This window comes from Heloderma suspectum, chromosome 1 (assembly GCF_057233095.1).
Source record: "Heloderma suspectum isolate Gila_16-S chromosome 1, 16-S_ref, whole genome shotgun sequence".
Taxonomy (NCBI): domain Eukaryota; kingdom Metazoa; phylum Chordata; class Lepidosauria; order Squamata; family Helodermatidae; genus Heloderma; species Heloderma suspectum.
The window spans coordinates 140,626,721-140,640,429 of NC_139458.1; the positions used below are offsets into that span (position 1 = coordinate 140,626,721).

At 46.3% G+C, this 13,709-nt stretch overlaps 1 protein-coding gene across 2 annotated transcripts in view; it reads right to left on the reverse strand.

Annotated features, from left to right (window-relative positions):
• FNTB (farnesyltransferase, CAAX box, subunit beta) overlaps positions 1-13,709 on the reverse strand; it is a 46,228-nt gene that overhangs the window by 7,232 nt on the left and 25,287 nt on the right. The window contains exon 12 of one of the 2 annotated variants that reach the window (XM_084804551.1): positions 10,028-10,980. The exons of the other annotated variant lie outside the window; for it this stretch is intronic. Coding sequence (XP_084660677.1) covers positions 10,870-10,980 — 111 coding nt within the window. The 3' untranslated portion in view covers positions 10,028-10,869. Of the gene's footprint in view, positions 1-10,027; positions 10,981-13,709 lie in introns of those variants that run through there. 2 annotated transcript variants of the gene reach the window in all.

Below are 13,709 nucleotides of genomic sequence, written 5' to 3' on the forward strand. Positions count from 1 at the left end.
GAACCCTGCATAGGCCTGTATATATAAGCCATGCCTTACCTAGCCCTGAGCCTAAGGAAGCTGTGATAGGGGGAATCTAGCATTATCCATACCTCTCATATTCTGAGGTAGGCTAAAGGTTGGCTCTGCCCAGTAATATGCTATGATGGAATAGGTAACACTGAATGGCTGAAAGCTCACCAATATGAAAACCCTTTTGTTAGATTTAGAAACAAACGTGAAGGGGGGATTTATAGTTATAGTTATAACACTAGGAACGTGCATTGCAGATCAGGCTCCAAGTCAGGCCAAGTTAATGTGGGCCAGTGCCAAGCCAGAGCCACAAATTGTACCGCTGTGTCTGCTAGAAAAGCCATTGGTTAGCCCTTCTCAAGCTGGATCACAGCTTTCTCCCATTCTAGTGCTTGGATTCTGAGACTTGGCAGAACAGGAGATGCCCAAGCTCAGATTTATTTGAGATCCAGAGAGTTGCACTTAATTGGCATGTTGCTGCAGATGTGTTACTGGAACCAATGTGTAGAGCAGCTATGCTTTAGTAGGTATATAAGGGAAGAAGTGGTAGGTATGTCTGTTGCAGCGGTAAGAGAACTGACCTCTGCTTAATGCTTCCTACAATTAAAAGCTTGAGCCTTTTGTAGTGCACCAGAAGGCGGGGGGTTAGTCTCGTACAAGAGCAGCCAAGTGAAGTTTGCCGAACTGTCTTTCTAAAGTAGAGGATACTCTAAGACCAATAGAATAATATTAGCTATCTTCCTTTGTGGGGTGTCTGCCTTTTATTTTGTTCTTGAGGCAGAATGTATTCCCATCTGTCCATCCTTGGTGCAATTGGAAGGTGTGGTAAGAGCCTTCTCATGCTTGTTGACATTCTAATAAGCATTGTGCTCCAGAGATCTTCTAGTGATGGAAGGGGGTTCCAAGAGAGAAAGTTTTGCTCACAAATAAAGCTTAACTAAGGGTGAAACTAACTTTCATATTCTATGCTGTATGACACCATTGCACCCTCTAATGGATTTTTACTACTATTCTGTCCCCAATTCTACATCGGGTGAAGAACCTGTGGCTCTCCAGATGTTAGATTCCAACTGCTATCAGGGCTAGCCAACATGGCCAGTGCTCAGGGATGATGGGAGTTGTAGTGCAGCAACATCTGTAGGGCCACATGTTCCCCACTCTGATATTTGCTAATATCAGAATCAAAATCTCCACCTATAAGCATTTACAGAAGACTCTATCATCCCACTGTTGGTCAGATCCAACATGATGTGGGTAGTAAAAAAGCAACTTGAGCCCCATTACCTGATCCAGAATATGTGCCCCTATACATTATTGGATCCAAGGTAAGCCAACTTCAGTCTTGCATGGGAGACCAAAGTTGCCTTACCTCAGGACTAGAAAATCCCTGTTGACCACTGATATGTGTTAAATTTACAAAGCAAGCCTGCATACCTAGAAGCTTTTTCTAAAACCTGACTTCAGTGAACCTGAGCATGTATTGTTGCGTAACATCTTACATGCCTTGCTGCAACAGACCAAACACTAATAGGCAGCCCACTAGAAATTAACCATTGGACCATGGCTTTACTTTCTGCCCACTCTTGCAATAGACTCCCGGTGATGATTGGTCCTAATCAGTGCCTAGTCTAGTTCAAAGAGTAGATCTGCAATGCCTGCCCCATAGACGGTCCTCTTGATTATCTTTTCTTCATTTGTGCTCATGGCAAGTATCCTCATGGGCACAAAGCTCTTGCCGTAGAATTTTTGGTTCTGTGGAGAATCCAAAGTGCTCCATTGGTCCATCCACATCAGGGATGTTGCAACGATGGGCAGTTTCTGTTCAAAGATGGTGCAACCAACTTGTTGGTGAGCATACTTCAGCCCAAGCTGGGAGTCGAGAAAGTCAACAAGTGGATGTGTATAAGGATCGTGTGATAGATACTATGGGGTGGCACAGAGCAGCCTTCCCTAACCTGGCTTCCAGATATGTTGAACTACAACTCTCACCATCCCCAGTCAGCAGGGCTACTTCTGCACATAGGTTGGGCAAGGCTGACATAGAGTAAGTACCCCATTGCCACTGAGAGGTGTCTAGCTAAGCAGCTCAGAGCTCTACATATATTTACTAGCGTGACCAGGTAGAAAAGTTCTAGAGGTTGTGTAGAAGAAGGAATTTTGGCAGCTGCAACTTGTCATGCAGGGGTAAAAAATATTATTCAGCTATGAAAGGTAAAGGATCCCTGTCTTCCATTGTTTCTAGTCGCAGCCTTACCTTGTGCTGGTTATGGTCCTTATTTAGGAATGCCACAGGTTGCAGTGGTTATCTTAGACTGTGGGAACAGACATACTACTATTATAGCAAGGTGATGACAGAAGGTTAAAGCAGATAGCTAAACGAACTGTTGCTACATCTTATGTATGTAACAGGAAATTACATGGGTTCCTAATTTTAATGTTGACAGGGCTGATCCTACTATTAAGTGAGGCAACCGATGCTGTGGGGGACGGTGAGGGAAGGGAACAGCAGTGAGGTGTTGGAGGGGAGAGTTGTGTTGGCCACTGGGGCCTTCCCTGAGCCCCTAAGCTAGCCTGGGGTGGAGAATGGTAACAGGAGAGCAATGTTGAACCTTAAAGAGTCAACTGCCCATCCTCTCAGGTTCTGTATGGGGGTGGGGGGGGGGTGCCATCTTGCCCTTCACCTCAAGCAGCAAAATGTGTTGGGCCAGCCCAGTTAAAGATTGCAGCAGTTCCTGGCCCTGGCCTTCTCTACAAAGTTTCCTTCTTTAGGATTGCAGAACTCTCTGCCACAGCCTCACATGCATGCACAGGAAGGAGGTGGCATCTCCAGGATTTTGCTCAATTTCTGGACATAACACAAGCTTTGTGAGAAGATGCAGGGTTTGGTTTGTTGGTGCAGCTCTAAAACCGCAGAACCGGCACTAGCCGTTTCTCAACTGTTGGAAAGCGGAGGGCGAAGGACCTTGCTTCAGCACAGCTGTAATGGAGTGCAGGAGGGTGGGGTGGGGCACCCCTTAAAACAATCATGTGCAGGAAGAGGGATGCAGGAAGCACTTCCTCTCACAGCCGTGTTCACTGGCAGATGGAAATCTGCCTTCTGTTTTAAGAGTCAGGACAGCTGTACAGCACAGCACTAATCTCAACTACACACAGCAAGGATGTCTTCTGTATGTAAATCTCTCTCGGCTTTTAAACTACTCAAGAACTTTTAAAAACAGCACGGAGCTGAAGGCTCTCAGAAGGCTAGCCTGGTTTCCAATGCCAAACTCTAGGTTAGACTTACCAAGAGCAAAATTCACATGGTAAAGCTATCCAGAGACTTTACCATGTCAAACTGCATGTCATCCAATTACATTTTAAATGTTCCTCATATGATACAAGGGCTCTGCATGCAAAACAAAACCCCTACCATCAGGAAAAAATTAGCCGTGTGTGTGTGTGTGTGTTTTAATGTGGGAAACATTTTTTAAAAGGCAGTCAGCGAGGACTGTTAGTATATGATTTTGGTGAATATATAGATCAGCCTTAGTGCAGCTCAGCCTATAAGGGCTCTACCTACTCCTTTTAGGAATATCCATTCCAAAATGGCAATCCCGTTACCCTTTTCAGCCTTGAAACTGCTTACCCAGTTGCAGACAGAACTCAGCTGAAACTAAAACAAGTTCAAGAAATAAACTCTTGTCACACTTTTAGGAGATAACTGTATAAACAAGACATTTTACAGCAAGGGTGGGCAACCTACACCCTTCAACCTAATTTCAAAAACCCTCTGCAAGAGAGTTCAGGCTCCTGGCAAGAGTTCTCCCAGCAGCATGCTGTGAAAGGTCAAAAAAGAACATGGTAGTTCTACCCTCAGCTGACTTCAGTCCGCCCCCCCCCCCCCCAGCATGTAAGCCCCAATAGATCACTCCTAAGGGAAGGCAGGCCTTGACAGACGTTTTCCCCACTCCTATTTAACAGCAGCCTTTTGGTGATTTGGCCTTTTGGGGGCCAAACCAGCCATTACTTCAAATGTGTATGTAGCAGCTACAGTCATGTGAAAAAGAAAGTACACCCTCTTTGAGTTCTATGGTTTTACGTATCAGGGCATAATAAAAATCATCTGGTCCTTCGCAGGTCTTAAAATTAGGTAAATACAACCTCAGATGAACAACAGCACATGCCATATTACACCGTGTCATTATTTATTTTACAGAAGTAAAGCCAAAATGGAGAAGCCGTGTGTGAAAAACTAAGTACACCCTTACTGCTTCCATAGGTATGAAGAGGCCAAGTAGCAGCCAGGTGCTGCTAATCGAATGCCCTTGATTAATTGATCATCAGCAAGTGTGACCACCTCTATAAAAGCTGAAGTCGCAGGAGTTTGCTGGTCTCGAGCATTCAGATGTATGTTAACACAATGCCAAAGAGTAAAGGCATCAGCGATGATCTTAGAGAAGCAATTGTTGCTGCCCATCAATCTGGGTAGGGTTATAAGGCCATTTCCGAACAATTTAAAGTCCATCATCCTACAGTGAGGAAGATTATTCACAAGTGGAAAACATTCAAGACAGCTGCCAATTTTCCCAGGAGTGGATGTCCCAGCAAATTCACCCCATGGGCAGACCGTGCAATGCTCAGAGAAATTGCAAAACATCCAAGAGTTACATCTCAGACTCTACAGGCCTCAGTTAGCATGTTAAATGTTAAAATTCATGACAGCACAATTAGAAAAAGACTGAACAAGTATGGTTTGTTTGGAAGGGTTGCCAGGACAAAGCCTCTTCTCTCTAAAAATAACATGGCAGCATGGCTTAGGTTTGCAAAGCTGCATCTAAACAAATCACAAGACTTGTGGAACAATGTCCTTTGGACACACGAGACCAAAGTGGAGATGTTTGGCCATAATGCACAGTGCCATGTTTGGCAAAAACCAAACACAGCATATCAGTGCAAACATCTCATACCAACTGTCAAGCACGGAGGTGGAGGGGTGATGATTTGGGCTTGTTTTGCAGCCACAGGACCTGGGCACCTTGCAGTCATTGAGTCAACCATGACCTCCGCTGTATACCAGAGTATTCTAGAGTCAAATGTGAGGCCATCTGTCCGACAGCTAAAGCTTGGCTGAAATTGGGTCATGCAACAGGACAATGATCCCAAGCACACCAGCAAATCTACAACAGAATGACTGAAAAAGAAAATAATCAAGGTGTTGCAATGGCCCAGTCAAAGTCCAGACCTCAACCCAATTGAAATGCTGTAGCGGGACCTTAAGAGAGCTGTGCATAAACAAATGCCTGCAAACCTCAATGAACTGAAGCAATGTTGTAAAGAACAGTGGGCCAAAATTCCTCCACAACGATGTGAGAGACTGATAAAGTCATACAGAAAACAATTACTTCAAGTTATTGCTGCTAAAGGTGGGTTCTACAAGCTATTGAATCATAAGGTGTACTTAGTTTTTCACACATGGCTTGTCCATTTTGGCTTTATTTCTGTAAAATAAATAATGACAAGGTGTAATATGTCATGTGATGTTGTTCATCTGAGGTTGTATTGACCTAATTCCAATTCCAAAGAAGGGCAACGCCAAAGAATGTTCAAACTACCGTACAATTGCGCTCATTTCACATGCCAGCAAGGTTATGCTCAAAATCCTACAAGCTAGGCTTCAGCAGTACGTGAGCCAAGAACTACCGGAAGTACAAGCTGGGTTTCGAAGAGGCAGAGGAACTAGAGATCAAATTGCCAACATTCGCTGGATCATGGAGAAAGCAAGAGAATTCCAGAAAAACGTCTATTTTTGCTTTATTGACTACGCTAAAGCCTTTGATTGTGTGGATCACAACAAACTGTGGCAAATTCTTCAAGAGATGGGAATACCAGACCACCTTACCTGTCTCCTGAGAAGCCTGTATGAGGGTCAAGAAGCAACAGCAAGAACCGGACATGGAACAACCGATTGGTTCAAAATTGGGAAAGGAGTACGACAAGGCTGCATATTGTCGCCCTGCTTATTTAACTTATATGCAGAGTACATCATGAGAAACGCCGGGTTGGATGAATCACAGGTCGGAATTAAGATTGCCGGGAGAATTATCAACAACCTCAGATACGCAGACGATACCACCCTAATGGCAGAAAGCAAAGAGGATCTAAAGAGCCTCTTGTTGAGGGTGAAAGTGGAGAGTGCAAAAGCTGGTTTGAAACTCGACATTAAAAAAACGAAGATCATGGCATCTGGCCCCATCACTTCCTGGCATATAGAAGGGGAAGAAATGGAAGCAGACTTTATTTTCTTCGGCTCCAAGATCACCGCAGACAGTAACTGTAGCCATGAAATTAAAAGACGCTTGCTCCTTGGGAGGAAAGCTATGGCAAACCTAGACAGCGTAGTCAGAAGCAAGGACATCACCTTGCCGACCAAGGTTCATATTATCAAAGCTATGGTTTTCCCAGTAGTCATGTATGGCTGTGAGAGCTGGACTATAAGGAATGCCGAGCGCTGAAGAATCGATGCGTTCGAACTGCGGTGCTGGAGAAGACTCTTACGAGTCCCCTGGACTGCAAGGAGGTCAAATCAGTCCATCCTAAAGGAAATCAACCCTGAGTGCTCATTGGAAGGACAGATAATGAAGCTGAAGCTCCAATATTTTGGCCACCTAATGCGAAGAGAAAACTCTCTGGAAAAGACCCTGATGCTGGGAAAGACTGAAGGCAAAAGGAGAAGGGGACGGCAGAGGATGAGATGGCTAGATAGCATCACCAATGCAATGAATATGAACTTGAGCACACTCCGGGAGAGAGCGCTGGACAGGAAGGCCTGGCGTGCTATGGTCCATGGGGTCACGAAGAGTCGGACACGACTTAACGCCTGAACAACAAGGACCAGATGATTTTGATTATGTCCTGATACGTAAAACCATAGAATTCAAAGAGGGTGTACTTTCTTTTTCACATGACTGTATGTTGTAGTCTCATTTTTTCCCTCTAAAGTAGTTTCAGGGGGCCTGATCCAGATCTTAAAAGCCCCCTACCCCTGCACTAGGGGTCCAGTCCAGACTGGGTCCCCTGTGTCTAGAGTAAAAATGAAGAGAGACATAGCTGCTAGACATGCATTGAAAGTAATGGCTGGTTTGGCCCTGACACATCTGTGGTTCAGTACTCCAAGGGTTCCTGCTTCCAAGAAGAATCTGGATTTTAACTACCTGCATGGCTGCTCAGATGTCACCTACTTTATCATCAGCCCCCTTTCCTCAAATTCTATAGGCTTCTAATGATTAAAACTTCTTGTGCTGTTTTACCGTGGAGGGCAGCGCTGCTCAGTAGTTGCTGTTAATGGCTTTCATACATGGCATGCTTTTGCTACACATGCATAAGCACCTCCTTACAAATTGCTTCTCCAAGTAGCAAGATGCTGCTGCTCACACCCCCACCTGCCAAACAGCCTTTCCACTGTTGCATAGGAGGTTGTATTGCTATTCAAAGACTTGCCCACATAGCAGCCTAGTTGGTCCTGGCTACATGGAAACTACTTGCCAAGTCTCTCCCCATCAGGTTGTGGAGGTTAAAAGTTCATAAGGTTTACTGAGGCAGCCATGATCGCTTCCGGCAGAGGAGATGAAAACAGGATTGTAAACTGTGTTACCTGCTTACAGGCAGGTAAGAGTTCTGCATTGGGGAAACCCAAATTCTGCGACCAAAAAGTTGAATTCTGCACTTTGTATCAGTTATATGAATCAAGAAAATGTGCACTAGTCTCATGGGATTATGCATGGCATTAAAATTTCAGACCCACCCATTCCTGATACCCGGAAATTCTTCCAGTCTCCCCCTGACCTTGGTTTCACCAAGCATTACCCAGCCATTTTCAAACCTAGCCTTGCAGCCAAAAAAGCTAGAATTTTATTTTTTAAAGCTGAGATTCTCAAGGTGTTGCATTCTGTACCCAATAACAAATTCTGGAATTCCCTCCCACCCCACCATCCTGTATTTGAATGAAATCCTACTTACAGCTTTGCCAGCTCCTGGGAATTTGAGCTAGGATCTAAACTTCCAATCAGTAATTGAAGTGTGGTACATTTTTCTTCTAAGCTGCTTGAAGTTATACTCGGCCACAAGGAATTGGGGCTGAAAAAGAATTCCTGTGGAGAGGTGGGAGGGGGAGAAACCACCATTTCTTGTGGCCCATTGGTTCATGATGGAAAGGCAGGGGTGTGACTTCCTTGCCCCTGTTTTTTGCCCTTAATTTGTTTTAATTAAAAAAAACCTTTCCCCTCCCATTGCTCTCAATGGGAAGGAAATAAACTACCTCAGGTTCAGGCATAGTTTTTGCCCTGTTCCGGGTTGTGTGTCTGGGGAATGGGAGGGTTTTGGTTCCTATGGGTCCACAGCCTCCTTTTTGCCCTCTGCGACATCGGAGTTCCAACATCAGAGAAGCACCAGCCACGGACCTTTCTACATCTGCAGGAAGGAGGCTTGCAACGTCAGATCTCCCTCTCTGAGCGCAGACCTCTCTCCCCACCCTAGGAGAGGGAGAGCTGAAAAATCCTATGGCCCTTAGGATGCACTCCGAGGGACCATAGCATTGCACCCTAACGCTACTCATACTGACGGTGGTTGCTTTAGAGGTTGTACATTCCTCTGTGTTGCTTGCTGTAGGAGAATACTATTCACAGTTGTACCTCATTCTTCCTCCAAAGAGTTCCACATTCATATAGCTTCTAGGCAGTGCTCAGGGTGAGGCCTGCTGAGCTTCAGCAGAACTCTTATATGTCTTCAGACCAGGGGTGATGAACCTCTTTCAGCCTCAGGGCCAAATTTAATTTCAGCGAAGCTCTTGGGGGCCACATTCCAGTGGTGGGTGGGGACAAAGGTAAAAGGGCCAGGGCCAAAATTAAAAAAAAATCCCACCCCCAGCCTATTTTAGCTTAAAGCTCTTACTGACAGTAACTAAGCCTTAGGAGAGGCATTTCAACCTTTTAGAACTGGAGGAAAAGCTACACAAAAGGTGGGAAACCCCCGGGAATAGGCCACGTGGCTGACTGGAACCCAGAGGGCCAGATCTGGCTCCCAAGGGGGCTGGATTTGCCCCCTAGGTGTGAGGTGTTGCACCCTTGCTTCAGAAGCAGGTGCTCTTAAGCAGACCTCCAGGAAGTAATGTAAGGTTAGCATATCGATCAATAGCCAAAATCCTCTCACCCAGTGCTGGAACTGCTGTCCATGTACAGCACCAAAACAATCCCTGGAAGTAACCTGGGGGAACCTCCTGTTATAGAACAAGTTCTAACCTTCTGGAACTCTTGTTACCAAAAAGCGAAAAAGGAGCCAATGTACACGTGTGGAAAAAGCATACAGCACAGCCTACTTTGACAGCACCATTCTGAATGCAGGTATAAGGGCGCATATGACGGGATGCTCCCTCACATTGTCTGGACAGCCATCTGTCAGGGATGCTTTGACTTAGATTCCTGCATTAAGCAGGGCGTTGGACTCGATTGTCTTATAGGCCCTTTCCAACTCTACTATTCTATGGTCCCGGGTGGTGGTGATGAGTTTTGTTTTTGCATCAGTGGAGCATTCAATATTGTAGGCTCCTACCAGCATTGCAAAATTGTACCATCACAAGAAGCCACTCAAAAATGTGATTGTTCTCAATGTGTAAGAGCCTCGTGTGGCACAGAGTGGTAAGCGGCAGTATTGCAACCGAAACTCTCCCCATGACCTGAGTTCGATCCCAGCGGAAGGCAGGTCTCGGGTAGCCGGCTCAAGTCGACTCAGCCCTCCATCCTTCTGAGGTCAGTAAAATGAGTACCCAGCTTGCTGGGAGGAAAGGTAGTCACAACTGGGGAAGGCAATGGCAAACCACCCCGCTATAGTCTGCCATGAAAATGCCAGCGTAAGCAGGCGTCCCTCTAGGGGTCAGTAATGACCTGGTGCTTGCACAGGAGGAACCTTTCCTTTCCTCTCAATGTGTAGACTAGCATCAAAGGGCCTCCCTGGCAGCCTGATGAATTAAAACTGTAAACACATTTGGATTGAACAGTTTTTTTTTATGAACAGTCACAACCAGACAGGGCATTAGAAAGGAATTAGTATAATTTTTAATAAAATGCACAAACAACATTACATTGTCAGTTCTGCCCTGGTCAAGCTGGTACCAAATTGCAAGAGAGTTTTGAGACATGTCTTGGTGCCTGCCCCTTTTTTGCTCAGTGCTGAAAGAGACCTTCTGACACCACTTTACATAATGGAAAGAGCTTTGCACTGGGGTGGGGGCTGTTCAAGGCCACACCCCGTCATGTGCTCCAGCAGCTGGATGTGCACACAATTCTCCACCCAGCTTGTCTCTTCTGACACGCTGATTCTGAACATGCTTCATCGTATGAGCTGTGGGTCCCATCTCCTCGCGAGTACTACTCAGAACGGATATTGCCTGTAAGGGGAAGGGATCAGGGCACCCCCGCTGGCCAAGCCAGTATGCAGCCCATTAGGAAGCCGCCCTGCTCAGATGCTTAGCATAGTGCAAATGAAAAAACAGAGCTGGTCTGCCAAACGCTAAAGATATTCACATGCTGCATTGCTTCAGAACCCAGACTGCTCTTGCTCGGAAGGCGAGCAGCCAGCACGTCAAACCGCATGCCACCAATGCAACCGGCCTCCTACTAGGTACTGAAAACTGAGACGTTTTTGATATGGCTAGCAGAGCTCTCTCGAAAGACACACACAAGACGTTGAGCCCAGGCTGAAAAAAACCCAGAAGTTAGCTCTGCAGCTGGGCCCAACGACGGCCAAGATGACTCGCAGAGCCATTTGCGGAACGGCAGGGCAATGGCACTGCACAGCGTCTACGGAGGGCGGCGGCGGCGGCCCCTCTCAGTTAGCAGCCGTCTCTTCCTTGGCACTGGGAACAGGCTTCGTCAGGAAGTGCATCACTGCTCTCACCACTTTGTCAGGGGAGATGTTGTAGACCGGATGTGTAGGCTGCTGCTTGGGAGAGAAGGAAGCAACACAGGAATCAGCGTTGCGGCTGCCGCGGCTCTCCCCCATTCTGCAGCAGGATGCAGCAAATCTGGCAGCCCAGTTAAGTGACTAAGTTAATCTAATTTGTACATACATTTCACTTTTGCTAGAAATCTGGATATGCGCAGAGCTATACAGACGCCTAAAGCTCCAACTCCTGCTCCAAAGGCAGCGCTTCTTCACGGTGCGCATAGTTAAAACTATGGAATTCGCTACCGCAAGATGTGACGTCGTGATGGCTACCCATTTGGATGGCTTTAAGGGGGTTTACACTCCAGGAGAGAGCGGAGGACAGGAAGGCCTGGCATGCTATGGTCCATGGGGTCACGAAGAGTTGGACACGACTTAACGACTGAACAACAACAACAACAAGGGGGTTTAGACAAATTCCTGAAGAAGAAGGCTATCCATGGCCACTAGTCCTGATGGCTATATGCTACCTCCAGTATGAGAGACAGTATGTCTATGTAATCCAGTTGCTGGGGAACATGGGCGGAAGAGTGCTGTTGCACTCATGTCCCGCTTGTGGGCTTCCTGTGGGCAGCTGGTTGGCCACTGTATGAACAGAATGCTGGACTAGATGGACCCTTGGTCTGATCCAGCAGGGCTCTGCTTATGTTAGCTCCTGATCATGGAAAGTCTTGCTCAATTGTGCTCCAGCCACTGAGTTTCCTAGACATTATCCACATATTTTCAAACTCAACTTCGCACAGGTCGGCATCCTCAGGCAGCTGCTAAGGCCCCGTCAGCAGCCATGGGCTCTTTCCCACTGTGTCACCATTTGCTTGCCCACTGACCCAATCAGGCGGACAAGCAACAAAGGTGGCAAGGAGCAGCAAACTCTACTAATGGCTCAGGTTGGTGGTAAGGGTTGTTCCTCCTCCTTGCCACTGCCTGCCCTCAAACTCACTGGACGAGTGAGCAGACAGAGCCAAGATTTGGGGGTCGGGTGAGCCTCACCAGAGGGTGTGTGTGAGGGAACTGAGGGTATCTTCCCAAGGCCCTGAAAAAACTGGAGCTAGCCTTGCACAAGCCTGTCTGAGCTCTGTGAAGAGTGAGGTATTCACTTTAATTAAAGACAGCACCAGGGCAATCGCCGAAGAAAATGTTTCTTCTCAAAATATTCCCAGTCAAGTGGAACATTTCTCCATGAGATAAGTAAGGAATGCACAATGAAGACGCAGAGTTTATTATTGAAGGTTATACTGGGAACAGAGGAAGCTGCCTTATACCGAGTTAGACCCTTGGTCCATCTACTCCCCCTTCATGGATCACTGCCTTGTTGTGGCGAAGGGGCTTGCGTAACTCAGTGAAGCCATAAGCTATGCCGTGCAGGGCCACCCAAGACGGACAGGTCATGGCAGAGAGTTCTGACAAAATGTGGTCCACTGGAGAAGGAAATGGCAACCCACTCCAGTATTCTTGCCAAGAAAACCCCATGGAACGTATCACAAGGCTAAAAGAGATGACGCCGGAAAATGAGCCCCTCAGGTCTGAAGGTGTCCAGTATGCTACTGGGGAAGAGCAGAGGGTATTTCCAAGTAGCGCCAGAAAGAGTGAAGCGGCTGGGCCAAACCTGAAAGGACACTCAGCTGTGGATGTGTCTGGTGGTGAAAAGAAAATCCGATGCTGTAAAGAACAATATTGTTTAGGAACCTGGAATGTCAGATCAATGAATCAAGGTAAGCCGGAGGTGGTCAAACATGAGATGGCAAGATTGAACATCGACATCTTGGGAATCAGCGAACTAAAATGGACAGGCATGGGCGAATTTAATTCAGGTGACCATCATATCTACTATTGTGGGCAAGAATCCCTTAGAAGAAATGGAGTAGCACTCATAGTCAACAAAAGGGTGGGAAAAGCAGTACTGGGGTACAATCTTAAAAATGATAGAATGATCTCAGTACGAATCCAAGGCAAACCATTCAACATCACAGTAATTCAAGTCTATGCCCCAACCACTGAGGCCGAAGAAGCTGAGGTTGATCGGTTCTATGAAGACCTACAACATCTTCTAGATCTAACACCAAAAAAAGATGTCCTCTTCATCATAGGGGATTGGAATGCTAAAGTAGGAAGTCAAGAAATCACCGGGATAACAGGCAGGCATGGCCTTGGTGTACAAAATGAAGCAGGACAAAAGCTAATAGAGTTTTGCCAAGAGAACACGCTGATCATAGCAAACACTCTTTTCCAACAGCACAAGAGGCGACTCTACACATGGACGTCACCAGATGGTCAATATCGAAATCAGATTGATTATGTCCTTTGCAGCCAAAGATGGAGAAGCTCCATACAGTCAGTAAAAACAAGACCTGGAGCTGACTGTGGCTCAGATCATGAGCTGCTTCTTGCAAAATTTCGGCTTAAATTGAAGAACGTCGGGAAAACCACTAAACCGTTCAGGTATGACCTAAATCATATCCCTGATGAATATACAGTGGAGGTGAGGAATAGATTTCAGGGATTAGACCTGATAGACAGAGTGCCTGAGGAACTATGGACGGAGGTCGGTAACATTGTTCAGGAGGCAGCAAATAAATCCATCCCAAAGAAAAAGAAATGCAAGAAAGCAAAGTGGCTGTCTGATGAGGCTTTACAAGTAGCTGAGGAAAGAAGGGAAGCGAAAAGCAAGGGAGAAAGGGGAAGATATACCCAACTGAACGCAGAGTTCCAGAGAATAGCAAGGA